At 38.3% G+C, this 18,816-nt stretch overlaps 1 protein-coding gene across 1 annotated transcript; it reads left to right on the forward strand.

Annotated features, from left to right (window-relative positions):
• The first annotated feature begins 385 nt into the window (after window positions 1-385).
• OLR1 (oxidized low density lipoprotein receptor 1) lies at window positions 386-11,269 on the forward strand. Its single transcript, XM_037515309.2, has 6 exons — window positions 386-526; window positions 3,080-3,175; window positions 5,357-5,602; window positions 8,595-8,734; window positions 9,033-9,148; window positions 9,398-11,269. The coding sequence occupies exons 1-6, from the start codon at window positions 469-471 to the stop codon at window positions 9,540-9,542; spliced, it is 801 nt and encodes a 266-aa protein (XP_037371206.1). The 5' UTR covers window positions 386-468; the 3' UTR covers window positions 9,543-11,269.
• Window positions 11,270-18,816: the final 7,547 nt, after the last annotated feature.

Raw genomic sequence — 18,816 nt, forward strand, 5'->3', positions numbered from 1 at the left:
GGAGCAGGGGGTGAGAGAGGAGAGATCGACTACACCATTCATGTCAGCTCCCTGGCCAGGGTTCGAACTCGTACTGCAGTGGCTGTGGATAGCTTTGTAGTGCTGCATCTTAACCCCTTGCACCACCAGGGAAGCCGAATATGACATCCTTTGTGTTTGTTTCCTTATCAGCAAAAGGGGTACAAAAGTCTCTCCTCTAATGCTCATGGAAAATTCAATTTTCCCTTTCATTAATTACTTAATGAAATATCCTGAAATATTATCGGAATCTCCACTTTCCCCACCTGCCACAGACATAACCCAAGAATTTGCGTCAGCCAACTTCCCAGTATGAAGCAAAGCCTCTCCTTCCTCCTACCAATGGTTGAGTCACTCCTCTGTGATAGCAGTAACTATTTAAGTGCTCTAGCAAGTTCACACAGTTTTACTTTGTAGAAGCCTGTGACTGTTACACTCTCTCATCGTGGAATGAATTTGGAGATGGCTTTTGATGACCTCAAGAGCAATACTATGAAGGATCAACCTGGTAAGAAGCCAAATGGAGAGCAAATTAAAGGTAGCAGGGGGTGGGTGAATGTGTACAGGGGCAGAATTCTAAGATTACCTTAAAAGTAAACTGAATATAGGAGTAGAAAACTAGAATACCCAAGTCTAGGAAATATTATGAAATTAATCAAATTTAAAGGAAATTATGAAATTAATCAAATTAAAAGGAAAACAAATTAGGTATGATGATGATGATGAAGAATGAATGAATGAATGAATGAATGAATGAACTAACTTGGTGTGAATGATGATGATAAATTTTACTGAGTTTTCTATAGGTAATATTCGTTGAACTTCCCTTTATATGCATTATTTCTCTGAATCTTTGCACCTTAAAATTAGGACTGTTATTAATTCCCTTTTACAGAGGATCAGGAAGATTGACTAACTTATCCAATCTCATGCAGTTAGTAAGTGGTCGAGCTGGAACTGGATCACAAACTCCCATTTATCTGAATCCAATCCATCAGAAACTTTGGGAAATACTGAATTCACCCACTGTGTACAATGATAATTTTGATAATAGTGTCCGTGAGGCATTGCAAAAAATGGATATAGTTTATGGGTCATCTGAGCAGATTAAATTCTGTTCAGCATGGTTTAGCATAAATTATATTTAATTGTATACCACTACTTTAAAAAAATTCAGTTTCTATTTGATATATACTGTAAGTTAAACTTCTTAAAGATAAATTAATTCATAATTCCAACTTCATAGAAAATCTGACTCTACTGCATTTTATTTTATATCCATTCTGAGAGAAAGAAATAAAATACAATAAAGGGAAGATACACAAATATTTTCAGAATCTAGATAAATAAATGCCAAGTCATGTTTCCATAAACAAGACAGATATTTCTCTCAATGGGGAAGATAAGTATGTGCGCAGAATGATTTAACATTTGAGCTGATGAACTGTTAATAACTAGGAATGAAAATAGCACTGGTATGCAGATAGACCTACAAATTAACAATAGTCATTTGCTCATTCATTCATTCATTGTTCATGTAGTAAATATTGAGTGCCTTTTACTGCATTTATGAAATTACTACTCTCAGAACCTGCTTAAATCAGTCACCGATTACAAAAAGATCCAGTTGAGCTTTAATTAGAAAATGACTAATTAGAGCAGGGATTGGATTAATGATCTCTGCCCATCAAGGAGATTGGAGAAAAGATGGTCCAAAAATAGGAATCTGTGCCTTCCCTGCATGGTGTGGATGCTGTGACTTTTTTCTAAAATTTCAGGAATTTCATCATTTGAGAGTGGAGGACACACTTGATCTCCTGTAATATAGAGTGAATACTAACCCCAGGGAAATGTTGGTAGAAAGATTAACACAGATACTTGCCTCTGAGGACAGGATTAAGCAATTATTTGCAAGAGGCACAACCCTCTTCTACTTCTGCTCTGACAATTTGCCATACACATTGTAGGAGCTCAATAAGGATTAAATCAGTGATTGTCATGTTTCTCCCTGTCAACATATCTATTTTGTTTGTTTCATCTGGAAAGTCTGAACGAAGTGTTTTTGATAGATGAGAACCCTGTGAAATATACTTGACTACTAATTAGTGTGGATCATTCACAGTGGAAATTTGTGATGTAATATAGTTATTGACAATTGGGTAACAGACTTTGTGTGTCTTAAATCTGTATACTCCTAGGCAAATCATTGAAACTTTCAGTTTCCTTATTTGCACATAGAGGATAATATCACTGCCTTATTTACTTATTTTACAAGTTTAAGGATTCAAATACATTATATGAGATGCTTCTACTAAACCAGTAGGATCTGTGCTTTTTAAAGGAATGTCTGTGTTTTTTCAGTGGTGAAACGCATAACTAGATATTCCTACTCCTGTGAGTGACACGATGGCTTTTATAATAATGGTGTATTTTTCTCTGTAACAACAGATGTTATAAATGTAGGACATGATGCTAATATAAGACAGATGACCACTGACGTTTCATTCATATTTTTCTTTGGTCAATAATCCTACTTACAAAGTGTAATTTTAGTGAAATAAAAATCGAATAGCACAAAATTATGTTGTAATTCTTTGAGGTACTCTCAGTTGATTGACTTAAAGATCATTATCTTGATGTCTGACATTCGTTTATTGTATGCTACTTATAAACACACTGCATCTGTGTGTGTGTGTGTGCTCGCGCGTGCTATATACAGTCTATATTAAAAACATCAGACCCTCTGTACTACGGATGAAGCAGATTCCACCCAGTGGGACTGAGAATTTTTTGAAGAGTAGACACAGTATAAACTTCCGAATCAGAATTATTGAATCCTGGCTCCAAAATTGTATCAGTTGTATGACCTTGGGTAGATTACTGAAATGCTTTAGCTGTCCATATTTTTCATTGTAAATGTGAATCATGAATTATCTGCTGAGCCAAGGGGAGGACAAGAGGTAAGACATACACAGCACCAGGTACAGGCAGGATCCAAAGGGTGGTTGGGTTATTTGCTTTCATCTCTTTGGTCATTTTGATTCTCTCCCTGTCCCTCTAGGTCGTCTTTCTTCCCGGTGGTGGTGCCCTGCTGCTGTGACACTCGGGATCCTGTGCCTGGGCTTACTGGTGACCATCATAATGCTGACAATGCAGGGTAAATGCGGAAGGGGAGGTGAAGGAGAAAAGTGAATTTAAAATCATAGTTTACAAATTGGTTTCATAATAATCACAAATAGCCTTGAGTGAGACACATTTTAGGCAAACTGTTTTTAGTGTGAGTGGGAGGATGAGCTGCCTTGTGCTCATGACTTAAATTGACACAACGTAGATCCTGAATGGTAGACTTTTGTTTTGTTTTCATAACTTCATGAATAAAGTCTATTTAAATTCTAAGATGATGAGAAAGAAGATACTTTGAAGTTATTTGTCCCTAGATCACCTGAAAAATGGGGGAAGAAAAAAGAAATTTCATTTCATTCATGTTCAGTTTCATTTTCATTTAATCATTTTTTTGCTTTTTTAACTTTATTTTCATGTAGAAGAACTGCAATTTGGCCAGAGGTGTTGGGGGGGTTGTTGAGAGTATTCACCAGAGACAGAGTGGGGAGCAGAACAGGAGGATTTACTGAAAACACTGCTGAGGGGAGCAGTGGGCAAGACAAGAGAGGTCTCCTGGTTAGCTCCCTCACCAGGGATAGAACTCAGGCAATAGCAATGACAGTGGGGAGACTTAACTCCTAGTCCACCAGCGAGGCCCAGTTCATGTTCAGTTTTAATAGAAATGACTAAAGACCAATTTTAAGTTAAAAATTAGAAATATAGACAATGAATAAAAACATTTAAAGCAAAAAACACTTCTTGTTTATAATATTGCCATCTAGGAAAAAGAGGGTATAGAGAAGAAAAGAAGTGAAAATAAGGATGAGAGGGGTCAGGAAAGGATGAAAATGGTCCCAGCCTTCCATCTAATTTGCTCGTGTGTTTAGTTGTACATTTGAGTTATTTCAGCTGGCCAGGACCCAGGTTGTCAAGACCTTTGAAGAGCTATTTGTTTCTTACTTGCTGTTTATTTTATTTTTTTATTATTTTTCAAAAATTAATTAATTTTTAATTGAGGTAATATTTGGAAATCCTATCAGGTATTGCCACCATAGTGTACCCACCATCAAATTGCCCATAGTCCTTCACCCTCGTCTATTGGGCTTCCTTCCCTTTTTGTTTTTATCCTTCCTCCACCCCGCCCCACTCTGGAAGCTTCAATTCTTATTTTCTGTTTAAGGTCACAAACTATTTATTTATTACAATCTATAGACTTAGGGTCTTTCCAAATGAGTTAACCCAGGGGTGGTGATTGGAGGTCTTCTCTGTGGTTCTCATCACTTTACACCATGGAATCTGACCTTGGAGCCATGGGGTCTACTTTGTACTGAAAGAACAAACTTCTAGAATTGAGACATTGGGCAATTAACATTTTTGTTCTGCTTGATTTCACAACCTTTATCTCATCTCCACCCTTCCTAAAATGTGCTGTGGCTAATAATAATAATAATAATAATAATAATAATAATAATTTGAGGCTTTTGTGACACAGCATCTTAAAATAATTCTTTGGGAGGGTGTCTCAAAAAAGGGGTGAGTATCACAGTTGTTAAATACATTAGGACATGTGGAAGGGTGGCTAGATGGTAAGGAATGAGGTGGAAGAGCCAATGCCTACTGACAATTCCTACCTATGGTCGCTCAACTGCTTGGCATCTGACTACTTTAGATTGCCCACATTTCATTTATGCCACTGATATACAATTTATTTTTTTATTACATTTCACTTGTGTTTAATTCTCAACAAGTAAAATCCTGATCATATTTTTTTTAAGATTTATTTATTTATGCATACAAGAGCTGGGATACAGGTCAGAGGTATGGGGGATGAGAGGATTCTCCAGACAGAGCGGGGACTGACTGAAATACACTGCTGGGAGGGCAGCAGGTGAGTCAGGAGAGGTCTGCTGCGCCATGTGGGTTGCTCCCTGGCTGGCCGGGGATTGAACTCCTATTGCAGAAGCTGCAGATAGCTTCATAGTGCGGTGCTTAACCCCTTGTGTGACCAGGGAGGCCCCACAATAATATTTTTAAATCATAAGTGTCTATGACAGTCCCTGACATTTACAAAAATTGCAGGAATATCAGTTGACTTTCAAATCCCTAATTTCTGAGTAAATACAGGTCATTTTCAGTAATTTATCAAAAGGGATTATTTGATTCAGTTCTTTGATTTCCTCAAAACCCAGTGGAGGAATTTAATTGAAATGAAGTCTTAATTCAGCTATGATTTTAGTCTCCCAGGTGTCTGACCTCCTGAAGCGACAGCAAGCAAATATTACTCACCAGGAAAATATACTGGAGGGACAGATCTTAGCTCGGAAGCAGGTGGAAAAGACTTCCCAGGAATCACAGAGGGAACTCAAGGAAATGATAGAAACCCTTGCCCAGAAACTAGAAGAGCAAGCCAAAAACCAAACGGAACTCCAGCAGCAGAACCTGAATCTCCAAGAAGCCTTGAAGAGAGCAGCAAATATTTCAGGTATGATGGTCAGGGAATGGTGTGAACAAATTGAAACTCAAATAATTAAATGATAATAATAGTGATGTGTAGTTTTGTGTAAAGTCTTACAGCTTGTAAAACCTTTGAATATTAATAGTTCTTTAAATTTCTGAAATAAGTAGAACTACTAGGACAAATGGATCTTTTGCAAGTGTGAAAACGTGTATTTAGTCTGTTTAAAAAGGAAACCATTCTGGAAGTAAAAGAAAACACCACTGCAAAGAAAGCTTAATAGGAAGAAGCTAATATATCAAGAAGAGGAATGTTAATGGAAGCAGGCACAGCTGCCTACCAACCAGTGGTTTATTTCTCAGGCAGGCTGTACAATATTTATTTTTATCAGTTGTAAGGGATTAAAGCTATGCCGGTACCATTTAGAAACATCTCCTAGAACTGCCAGACACAGAAAACTAGCCAAAAAGAATAAGTGATGTCTTTTGGTGAGGATGTATCGGGTACCATGTCCCATTCATTTACAGCATCAGATAAAGACGAATTGGCAGAGATACCCCCAAAAGTATGGCTTTTCACCAGGCAGCTTAGAGAAGATTTAAAAAAAAAAATCAGTGATCATCGCCAAATGGAAAATTATGCAATTTTTTTCAAGTTTTTATCTTTGTGGTCCTCAGTGTTTAGAAGAAGAGGAGGAGATGCTGGGAAGTTACTCAGTGTTTTTTTTTTTTTAAGATTTATTTATTTATGCATAAAAGAACTGGGGTACAGGCCAGATATGGGGGGGCAAGAGGACTCACCAGAGACAGAGTGGGGAACAGAACAGGCAGACTGACTGAAATATACTGCTGAGGGGAATAGCGGGCTAGTCAGGAGAGGTCTGCTGTGCCATGTGGGTAGCTCCCTGGCCAGGGATCAAGCTCATGCTGCAGTGGCTGCGGATAGCTTCATAGGTTGCATCTTAACCTTTGCACCACCAGGGAGGCCCACTCAATGGGTTTTGCTTGAGGTCACTCAGCTAGAAAGGTGCAGGTTCTTCCCAGCTACAGACTGTCCATTTAGCACCAGAATTAGTGATAGTTCTTGGCCTATATGTACAAAGTTACCATCCAAGTAACTTGTTAGAAATGGCAGGTTCAGGGTCTACCCCCAAATTCTGTGTCAGAATGTCTTGAGGTGCATCATGAAATGTACCCCCAGATGTTTAGAAGCTAGAAGGGTAGAGTCATTTAGTTATTAAACATACTCACAGCTGCTATAGTTACTCTGTGTAGGTTCAACTTCCCATTTCTCTGTCAAATGAAGAAAATGAATGGAAACTCTCCCATAGCATTGCTACAAGAATTATTTTTTTAAGATTTATTTATTTATGCATACAAGAACTGGGGTACGGGCCAGAAGTGTGAGGGGATGGTAGGAGGATTCACCAGAGACAGAGTGGGGAGCAGAACAGGCAGATCTACTGAAATACAGAGGGCGAGTCAGGAGAGGTCTGCTGCGCGATGTGGGTCACCTCCCTGGCTAGAATCGAACTCATGCTGCAGTGGCTGTGGATTGCTTCATAGTGCTGACGCTTAACCCCTTGCACCATCAGGGAGGCCCCAAGAATTAAATTAATATATGTAACTGCCACCAGTTTTGGGCATATGGTGACAGTTATGTTTGCTAAAAAAAAAAAAAAAAAAAAAAAAAAGTTAAAAGATGATTTAGTTAAAGGGTGTTTGAGATTTGCTGTTTGACTTTGTCAGTTTAGAAAACCTGCCTGGAGTGTGGAGATTGAGAGAGAGAGAGAGAGATTTTGACATAACACGATGGCATTCGACAAATTAAGCCATGTGAAGCTTGCATTTATTACTTTGACCATCATTTTTTGTGCATTTTCTCTCATTTACTTTCTTCTTTCATGGTTCAACAACCTCCTACTTTCTCCTTTCTGATAAGGTCTACCCATAAACTGATTATATGCTATAATGGAAATTGGAATTAGAATGTTACCTTTCTCAAGGATTTTTTTTTTTTAATTTTTTGGTCACACTGTAGACAAAGGGGTGTTGTTTCTTATTAAAGAGATTCCAAATGTTACTAACAGGGAGTTGGAGGAGAGGAAAAGAGGAGGGAGAGGATATCTATATGCAAATAGACGTTGACATATTTTGTCTATTATCTGAATTCTGAGTTGAGTTTTTGAACTATCTGCGACTTTTGCTGCTGAAATTGTTTCCCTATTTCCTGAAATCTTACTGAAATTAAGAAATTACTTTGCATCAATATTCCTTTCTCCTTAGACTATTTCTCTCCAAAAGAAGCATAGTGTGCACCACATAGGCAACATTAAATTTTCTAGTGACCACATTAAAAAAATGAAAAAGAAACTGATGAAATTAATTTTCGTATTTTACTTAAACCAATATATTTGAAATAATATTTCAACACTAGCCAGCATAAAAATTATTGAGACATTTCACATTCTTTTCATATGTACATTTCATATACGTGCATCATATGTGCATTTTGATTTCGAATTTTACACTATAACAAATTTTACACTACAACACATCTTAATGCACACTAGCCACAATTCATGTACCTAAGAGTACATCTAATTGCTGTTGATATATCAAACAGCACATGCTTAGAAGCAGAGGCTACAGGGCTTAAACCAAATTTCATTTTTCAAGGAGCTGAAATTTTAAAATACACAAGCATGTCTTTTAAATAGAATAGCCATTAAGTATCTCCACTATTCCAAAAATAGCATTACAAAATAGATCAGATTCTAAAATGGCATCCCAACACAAGCCTTGCTTTTTAACTTAGTTTACCGAATATCAGAATGTTTTATTATTTTTTCTCCAAAAACTGGGGAAATGAAAGCTCTGAGAGTACTTAGGTACTTGTAGCTTCTGAATATAATTCTAATTGGGAGGGGCTGGTATGTATGTGACTGTCCTATAGGGAGAATTGTAGTGATGTTTTAATTCAGGTGTAAGTCACTGATCGTACCTATTCTTCCTCCTAGCTCCTTGTCCCCAAGACTGGCTGTGGCATGAAGAAAACTGTTATTTGTTTTCCTCTGGGCCATTTAATTGGGAAAAAAGCCAGGAGAATTGCTTATCTCTGGATGCCCAGTTGCTGAAAATTAGTAACATGGATGATCTGGTGAGTTTTTGTTTATGAGCGTTGGGATGAAGATGGCTTAGAGGGCAATAAGTCAGGATTAAGCCCTGGGTGGAGCTCTCGTGGGGAAAGTCAGGGTCCCCAATTTCAGTTTACCCTACCACTCATTTTGTGTTGGCCGTGGGATGGACAGGCTGTGTAGTATTACTAGTTGTCAGTAAACATGTCTGCAAAATCATGGAGGGGCTGTTCGAGATTTCCTTTGGTTCTTTAGTTTGTGAATCTAATCTAAATAACCACATTGACTCCAGCATGAACTCAAAAAGCTCGCTCCCCACAGGAATTCATCCAGCAAGCAAGTGCCCATTCCAGCTTCCCGTTCTGGATAGGGTTGTCTCTGAGGAAGCCCCACTACTCCTGGATCTGGGAGGATGGTTCTCCTTTGAAACCTCACTTGTAAGTTTCCCCCTTCGCTGAATCTACAAGTGAAACTACTGCTGAATTCCATACACTGTCCTCTGATGCCTCTTATGCTTGGGGGCATTTTCAAAACTCCTTCCCCACCTCTCACCTGGGACTTGTCATCGACGCACTCCAATCTTTTGCCTTTGCCTTCCTACCTTTACTACTGATTTGAAGCTTCAAGATGAGCTAAATTCCTGACACAAGGTGGCGACAAATCTCCTTTTCCCTCCTTTTCTGCAGGTTTAGACTCCAGGGATCTGTCTCCCAGATGTACCTCTCCGGCACCTGTGCCTATTTGCAGAGGGGAGCTATTTTTGCTGACAACTGCGTTTTAACTGCTTTCAGTATATGTCAGAAGAAGGCCAGCCTATTGAGAGCACTGTGAATCTGAAGACTGAAGAGAAGGAGCAGTGGACTTTGAATTCTCTTCTGGAATGTAAGCTGTTTTTGGTCACTGAGGTGCAGACCACAAGAGCCCTGCGAACTGCTTGGGATTAAGGGACTGCAGCACTCCTTAGCAGAGACTGGGCCCTGGGCTACCTGGCACCTTATAGCTAACATTTTGATTCATTTTTATATATATTTCACCTGCTCTATCCCAAGCCTCCCTGCCAGACTTCCAGCTCTCTTCCCTTTTTATTTTAAAGGCAAAGGCCTGGAGCCTCTGTCCTCAGTCCTCTCTACCTTAATGCCATCTTTCCCTCAACCTCCTAAAGCCACATAGAAGACAGAACATGGAGAAGTTGCCCAATGGCGGGCAGAGGGCAAAAGGGGAAGCAAGACTGAGCAACTGGGAGCATGAGAAAGAGGAGATAAAGAGCTATGCTGGCTGAGAAATTCATGTTCTCAGTGTGACAGGTCACTCCTGTGGTGTTTCTCCAGACCCCACCAGATTCCAACATTTACACACACACACACACACACACACCCCTTCACCTCATATTTTGGGGTAGTTGGAATGTCCCAGGCAGCCGTTAGAAATGTAGTGGTCTTTTCTGTGAACTAACTCACAATTCATGATCAGCTCCTGAATTGGATAGTATTTCTATAGCTTTTCTCTGCCAAAGGACATCTTCATAGCTTCGTAGCTTTAATCTTTCATAGCTTTAGTCCTTCAGAACGGTATTTGTTAGAATTGTAAGTTGATGGCCCAATAGCAGAATTATCCCCCCTAAATTACGTACCCTTTTGGGTGACCTCTTCTTAACAGCTGTGCTACGCACAAAGGCAGAAGCATTCAGGACGACAACAAAGGCACTCACTTCTAGTGCACACTCAGAGGGTGTGCAAGCACTGTGAAGATAAACATGGACTTATACGAATACCCCTTTTATTTTCAGTGTTTCTACTTCCTTTTTGCCTCTTTTAAAGGATACTTTTAAAGTCTTGTAACAATCTTAATGAGAGTGAGCAAGACCTGTCTCATCCTCAGGAAGATAAGAGATATTTTCTTTTATGAATAACCTTATTGAGATTTAATTGACGTGCAAATTAACTTACACAATCAATAAGCTTTCACGGATGTGAGTGTGTTTCTTTGACATCATTACCACAATCAAGGGAGTGAACACCTCTGTCACCCCCAAAAGTTTCATCACACCTAGACAGCCCCTAATTTATGTTGGGCTTGTACTTTGTAACATTTTATATGAGTAGAATCATACCCTATGCCTTTTTTTAAAAAATCTGACTTCTTTCATTTATCATCATTTTGAGAGTCGTTCACCTTCTTCTTGTGTTAGCTTTTCATTCTTTTAAAATGTTGAGTATTATTTTTTTGTATGGATGTATCTCTATTTGTTTATCTATTCACCTGTAGATGTCATTTGGGTTGTTTTTAGTTTTGGATCTTACAAATAAAGCTGCTATGAACATTCACAGCCAAGTCTCTTTGCATGAATATTGGATTTCTCTTCTCTTGGGCAAATTCTTAGAAGTGTAATGCCTGCATCATTTAGTAGGTGGATGTTTAGCTATTTAAGAAACTGCCAAACTTTCCTAAAGTTGGACCATTTTATATTCTTAACAGCAATGTATAAATGTTCCAATTTCACCTTAGCGTTACAGACACTTGATGTGGTAAGTCTTTTCATTTTAACTGTTCTTGTAGGTATGTAGTGATAGATCATTGCATTTGAAATTTGTATTTCAAATTTGCATTTGAAATAAAAAGTTGAGATTCTTTTAGTAATTTGTTACTACATAGTGCTTATTTATTGTACTTATTTTCTTTGGTAAAGTCATTGCACATATTGAAGTTTTATTGAAGTTTTATTTGAGTTATTTGTCTATTAATGGTTGAGTTTTGAGAGTTCTTTGTATATGCTGGATAAAAATTTTTTTATCAGGTATCTTTTTTTCTTTTTTTTTTTTGGTCTATATAATTTGCACTTTCTTTTTCAGTATGGTAAATTTCCACATAGGTAGAGAGATTCCACTTATGATTCAAGCCAATCACATATAATTACATGATTTATTGGGGGAAATCAACATTGCAATAATAGAAATATTCAATTCAACTGGCAGTAAAAGAAGGTGTGTGTGTGGGGGGCGATACCAAGCACTAAATATTGGCCTTGGTGGTCAAGGCTTATAATTTCTTTGCAGTGTCTACCTTTTTTTTTAAATTTTTTTTTAAGATTTATTTATACAAGCACTGAATACAGTCAGAAGCGCGGGGAGGGTGAGAGAATTCACCAGAGCCAGAGCAGAGAGCAGAACAGGCAGACTGACGAAATACACTGCTGAGGGGAGCAGCGGGTGGCAGGAGAGGTCTACGCGCTATGTGGGACCCTTGCCCAGATGCTGTGGGCAGCTTAGCAACCCAGAGCTCAACTGCTGCGCCACCGAGAAGGCCCTGCAGTGTCTACTTCTTGAAGGGGTTGGGGTTGCTTCTCCAGGACTCCAGTGGCAGCTGCCAACATCTGCAGAAGGCTTCAGACCCCATAGCGAAGAGTCCAAACAGCTAAAGTGGCTCAATTCAGCTCTGATGTTTGCACAGCGTCAGAAGCTATTATCAGAACCACTTCACCCACAGGGGAGTGGCCTGTTGGCACAGCAAATTTATTCTTGCCTCAGGAGTCTGTTTATCAGTGTTCTGTAAACAAGTGATCAGTGGCTCAAGCTCACCTTGTTAATTTTCCATCTCTCATGCATCATTTGCTGTTTGATGTTCTGTGTTTTGAGAATTCACATTTTATGTATTTTGTCTGTGTGTTTGTGTTGAGTCGGAAGGTAAGACCTCCTTGCTCTGTCTTGGCTTTAAGCAAAAGTTTAAGAGATATTATGTTATAATTAGGTACTGAAGTTTCTCTTTCTGTTGGTGATGCCAGTATCTCTGAACAAACATGTGGAAGAATCCGGGAGGAAAAAGTGTAGTCCAAGACGGGAAGGTGGATTTCTTGCTTCTGTGGCTGGTTAGTTTCTATTCCTAAAATGATGACAGAACTACCTTCTTTAGCCAAGCTGACAGTGCCTATGAGTCACTGTCTGTCCCCTTACTATTTCTGTCTCCATTTCTTGCCATGTGCACTGTCTCACTAACCCTCACATGCAGAGGCAATTGTTCTAATCTATGTATCGTGGGGATGTTCCTCTCTCTTAGTTAATATACTGCTTCTTATCCCAGTATCTAAATATCCCTCTCCTTATTATTGTTTAAATCAAGGTTACAACTACAGCTTGTTGCCTGTTGTCTGTATACATATATTCTGTGAGCTATGAATTTTTACATTTGTTAAAGGGTTATTTTTAAGAATATGCAGCAGAGACTGTAAGTGATCCACACTGTCTAAAATATTTACTCTCTCTCAGAAAAAAGGTTTGCTGATGTTTGATGTGTATAGCTTATTGGTTATGTAATCATTTCTCTATGAGAAATGAACATGGCAATTTAGTAGAAATACTCAATTTGAACTATGTGAGTTTAAGTCTCAGTGTTTCACTAAGTCTGTTATCAAATTATTTAAGCTCTAGAAACCTTGATTTCCTCACCTCAAAGGCAGGCATACCAAGAGTAACTATTTCATGGATACTTGAGGTTTAGTACAATAATGATTGTACAATATATCACAGAGTTCCTAGGATTTGTTAAGCGTTCAGGAAATGTTAGTTATTTATACTATTAGTTTATATTTCCTATCTTATAGGATTCCTCATATGTTTCTGTTTTTATAGTAGGTTCTTAAGCTTTTACAGTCTACTGATCAAATAACTGAAGGTTATTCTTGATTTAATTATGTTTGCAAACACTTAGAACCCTCCTGTTGTTATTATTGTTGAAAACAGTGTGCTGTGGAGGACACCCTGACTTTGTACTTATTTCCTTAACCAGTTAGCAGTGTTCAGAGATTCTTGAATTTCTTCTTTATAGACATTTTCTGAGTAATGGCTCTGCAAGGCTCTCGGGTCCATAGGGACTAGACGGCATCACATCGATATTATTTCCAATATTGCATTCCTTCAGAGTATTTCACAGACTCACGCTGTTCTGGCTCAGTAACCTGAGCAGAATATGGATGCTTTTCTGATCTGTTGTTCAAGTTTCAAAATTTAGCAAGGCCAATGAGCAAATTTAAAATACTGCATCTTCATATCCTACTATCTCAATGCACCCCCTTTGCGCCAAAATCCTCTAAGCCCCTGCTCCTCCACTGTCATCTTAATTGTGGGGAAGGCACTAACTCATGAAGGATGCCATGAACCAGATCATTAATTAACCATCAGTTTACTGGGAGCAAGTTGAGAAAGAGGAACAAGTGGTTCTAAACATTTTTGCAAGTTGAGAAACTCAGAATTTGAAGCAAGGGTATTAAACATTTGACTTGCACCTGGACAGTAAGAAACTCTAAGTGGCTTTGAAAGTTATAAAATTGGCTCTTAGCTAGAATGCCTTTCAACTTAATGGCCCACATTAAACTCATGTTCCTGAGTTCTTCTTTTACTCCATTAAGAGCAGAGCTGATGGATAATGTATAATCCTACTCTTAGAGAATAAACAATTTAATAGTAATATAAATAATTCAATAGTAATATAAACAATCTATATAGCATCCTAGAAGACTGACAGCAGGAATGTACCTCACTATATTCATAAATGTCAAAACATCCACTTTCTAAGCTCTTTCCTGAGAAATGCTTATAGGGCACTGTCTTTTATTTGCTTACAACAAACCCAAGCACAAATGAAAAATGAAAATGAACAGCTTTTTAAAAGTCCTATGCCCATCTATTCAGCCTGTATGTGATTTTTTGGATGAGACAGAATGTCTAATATATTTAAGTCACTTTAATATCAGCATAATGGTTTCAGAATATTTGCTTTCTTCAAGTTATTCTGATTTACCTTGACGAAGTGTCATGTATTTTTCCCATTTGTTTTTTGGTTCATTCATTCTTTTGAATCCCTTCTTTCCTTAGAGTTGACAGGGTAGAGAGCAATGAATATAATTCAGTCTATTCTCACAATGTTAATAGTCTATCTAGTGTGGAGAGAGAAAATACTTGAATTAAAAATAACGATATTTATTCATTTCCCCCCATTCGTTTAATATGTGCATATGTGACTCTAGATGCTTGGAATTAACAGTGAAAATGACAAGTAGTCTACCCTCCCCGAATTTATGAGATGACAGCAGATGACGGCAGAAATGAAAAATTAAAATTAAATAATCATAAGCAGTAAGTATTGAAAGAATCCAATAGCCATTCACCATGGAAAATAACTATTCATAGACACAGTTTTAAGAATGAAGAAATAAAAATGCCTTTAAGCAGAATGAAAGTCACATTTTTGCTCGGAGTGTGATCTAGTTTGAAGAAATTCTTCTTGTGAGTTTTACTCACAAGTGAATGTAACAGATGAATTTCCTCTGACTTGCTTTGAAATTCCTACTACAAAGCAGCAGGTGGCACCATCACCTCATTCACACTTGTGTGACTGCTCAATCTTTTGATTAATTCATGTCAATTTAGATCACACAGCACACACCACTTTTAATTATCGGTACCTCTCTTATTCACCACCCAAGCATCCCAGTGGACATTTAGACGGATCATGATGTTACTGGTGTGGAAACAAGCAGAGATAATGAAACAACATATCTACAGTCACTCAGTCAATAGTGACAGAAGCAGGAGTGACAAGATCCTAAGATGCCCTTCTTAGATATAGACTTCGGGCTTTGAATCTAGAAGTTCTGCCAATAAGTCAGAGATTTCCCTCTCCCCCTCACCCACACCATGCAATTCAATTGCCTTCCCGTTGGTCATTTCCCCTCTTTAAAAAATGAATGGCCAACACCAGGTGAACAGATTCCAACTATTTTGTAAACTCAACTATTTTGCTTGTAAACTGACATTATGAATGAAATTCCAACATGTTAAACAAGCAAAATCCAAGATGCTCTGTTTATTGTTATCAGGACAGTCTAGAGACTCAACAGTTTGTCCTGTCCTAAGGCATATTCTGCTGTAGCTTTCTTCCTGTTAAAGGTGATAAATTGAAGTGCGCATCGACTTCTTCGATGAAAACATGGATGGTCGAGGTGGTAATAAATTCAGTGAATGCAATAGAGAAAGAAGAGCTAAGTAGGTAGGAGAAAGAGGGACAATGCATATGCCACCTAAAGCTAAACAGTCAGCATACATATATGTGTAAGTCTACCTGCACTTTTCTTCCCCTGCTTTCCAAAGGTAAATTTGTAAGCAATCAAACCAGGTCTTTAATTTGCTGCCCAGAAAATCAAACTCTGAATCACAAGCATGTCTTACCACAAAGGACTACATCTGAGATGGACCGAGGGAGTCAGTGGGACAAACCACTAAAAGTCCCTGAACAGTGGACATGCTGTGATTATGGAAGGGGAAGGAATGTGAGGAGGTGCAGCATGTGAAGGAAGTGGGGGGTCCGGAGATGCCTGGAGGCAGTGTGGGTGTCAAGAGTTACAGTGTTTATTTTTCTCAGCAGGGAGTGTTTTTGCGGAGACATCAGCCCATAACAATCAACAGTTGTTTGTTCTTGGTGTTACTATCAACTTCCAAGAGGCACAGAGAATTCTTTTTTTTATTTATTATTTATTTTTTTTTTTATAGAGGCATGTTATTTATTTATTTGTTTGTTTTGTTTTGTTTTGTTTTTTTGTTGTTTATACATGCACTGGGTACAGTCAGAAGCGCGGGAGGGTGAGAGAATTCACCAGAGCCAGAGCGGGGTGCAGAGCAGGCAGAAGGACCGAAGCACACTGCTGAGGGGAGCAGCGGGCGGCAGGAGAGGTCTGCGCGCCATGTGGGACCCTCCTCCGGTGGCCGGGGAGCAGCCGGGGATCGAACCGGCGCCGCAGAGGCCGCGGGCAGCTTCGCAACCCAGCGCTCAACTGCTGCGCCACCGGGGAGGCCCGAGGCACAGAGAATTCTTGTTAGATATGTGGCACAATCAATTTCCAGGTTCCTGGGGATACAGTTGGAGAGAAAATCATTAGTTGTCAGTTAAAGTTTAACCATAAGTTGGGGCATAGGGAGAAGAGAGAACAAAGGTGGTTAGTTTAATTCTGCGTATTCCTCATTTTTAGTATAGGGAAGTTTTTGTTACAAAATGGAGGGGATTTGGCTACAAGTCAAATACAACTTGGTTGTAATTTGGGACTAAAAATTGCAATTACCAAGAGCTGGAATTACCAGTTCATAAGAGTAATTGCGTGTTTTCTTCACTATTTCACCAATTAGACAGAAGACCTAGGGAATATTGTTCTGCACATTGGACTTATGATGATGATAGAGAAAAAATGTTGGTCCTTTTGGAGTTCATAAACTGAACCAGACAATAAAATTGGGTAATTTTAGGCTATAATATATGAAGGTATTTATTTATTATGTGTATGTATTGTTACTTATAGACTGTTCTCATTTACTTCTATACCTTCATTTACATTGACTCAATAAATAGTTATTGATGACCTACAAGGAATCAGAAGCTAGTCTAGGTTCTTGGAATATATCAAGTGAACAAGACAAACATGATTCTTAACTCATGGAGCTTACAGTTTTGTGGGTGGGGTGAGTCTAATTATAAACAAATCAGATAGATTCAAATAGTAGGAAGTGTTGAAGGAAAAAAAAAAAAAGCTTTGTGATTTGATCCAGAATCCAGAATGACTGGTAGTGTTCTGATTATACTCTGCTTCAAACTAGGCAATCAAAGAAGACCTGTCAGAGAGGAGGATTTATTTTGCTTAGCATAATCCCCTCCAGTTCCAAACATATTAATACAAATGGCAAGATTTTATCATTTTTTTTATAGTTGGGTAGTATGCTCCTGGATGCACCCAACCTGTAAGAAGTCTTCAGATTATTGTTGGGGGAAGTTGAGTCCAATTCCTGTTGTATTCTTTTCTCATTATAATAGAATGACTGAATGAAATCTGTCATGAAAACTGTTATCTGTATTTCATTAATTTGAGTAATATTATGAAATTGGGAGATAAAAAATCAAACATTTAGCATAATATCTTAGCTCCAGAATTCTCCATAAGCTGTTACTTTCTATCTGTGTACAGAATGGTGACAGAGTCAATGTAGGATAGCAGAAAAGATCATGAAGCAAGATGGACTTTGATCTGATTCCTTGATTCAATATTTTTGTTGGTTTCTTAAAACCAAGAAAAGGACTAAAAGTTCAATTTCTCTTTTCTTTAATTTGAAAATAATAATAATAATAATAATAATAATAATAACCACTACATAGCATTGTTGGAAAACTGAAATTCAATGGCAAAATGTGCAATGGAAATTACCTAACTCATAGTAATTAAATCAGTAAATAATTAACATGTTATGTTATTTATCCTTGACAAATCCCAAGGAGATATGTGTCTTCTCTCTGCTGCCTCCAACATTGTGGGAAGTTGAGTTCAATGTCCGGCAATGTACCTGCTTATCACAAACTATCTGTAGGTTTTCTCTATTTGGCAATGAACTTGAGCACAAGTGTTTTCTTTCCTTGTATTCCCAGCTCCTGCCAATTGAAAAGATAAGCATTTGATAAATGTTTGCTGAAGGAGTGAGTGTATAAATAAATGAATGCATATATAATTATAATGAAGCAATGCTGAATTCAAGTTTCCAAAATAGGTAGTTAGTGATGTTAACTTTAGTTGTGAGAATAATGAAAGCAATGAAGACATTCTTTTTTTTTAAATATTTATTTATTTTTATGCATTTAAGAGCTTGGGTACAGGACAGAGATGTGAGGGCGGGGGTTAGAGGATTCACCGGAGACAGTGGGGAACAGAACAGGCAGACTGACCGAAGTACACTGCTGAGGGGAGTATCGGGCAAGACAGGAGAGGTCTGCCGCACCATGTGGGTTGCTCCCTGGCCACCACACCTCGTGCTGCAGAGGCTGCGGATTGCTTCATAGTGCAGTGCTTAATCCCCTGCACCACCAGGGAGGCCCACATTCGTCTTTTTTATCATTATTATGTATTTGGTCTAAAACAAAGTTCCATTTGCTATGTTTTCTTATAATTTTCTTAAGAATCATCATTCTCAGAAACAGGATCTACAGATACAAATGGGAAATTACCTCAGCCTTGTCTGCATTTCCTGCTTTGGGTAGCTGGTTGGACTACTTATGCTCAGCTTACTCCTCCTTATTAAGCCAA

Source organism: Talpa occidentalis, unplaced genomic scaffold, assembly GCF_014898055.3.
Source record: "Talpa occidentalis isolate TD23 unplaced genomic scaffold, MPIMG_talOcc4v2.1 talOcc4.16, whole genome shotgun sequence".
Lineage (NCBI taxonomy): Eukaryota > Metazoa > Chordata > Mammalia > Eulipotyphla > Talpidae > Talpa > Talpa occidentalis.

What these genes read in the sequence shown, in the direction of transcription:
- OLR1 (XM_037515309.2), top strand. Translation starts at nt 469, where the DNA reads ATGAATTTGGAGATGGCTTTTGATGACCTCAAGAGCAATACTATGAAG. An exon ending in TACTATGAAGGATCAACCTG is followed by an intron (nt 527 to 3,079) that starts GTAAGAAGCCAA and finishes CTGTCCCTCTAG; the next exon opens with GTCGTCTTTCTTCCCGGTGG. An exon ending in GAGAGCAGCAAATATTTCAG is followed by an intron (nt 5,603 to 8,594) that starts GTATGATGGTCA and finishes TCTTCCTCCTAG; the next exon opens with CTCCTTGTCCCCAAGACTGG.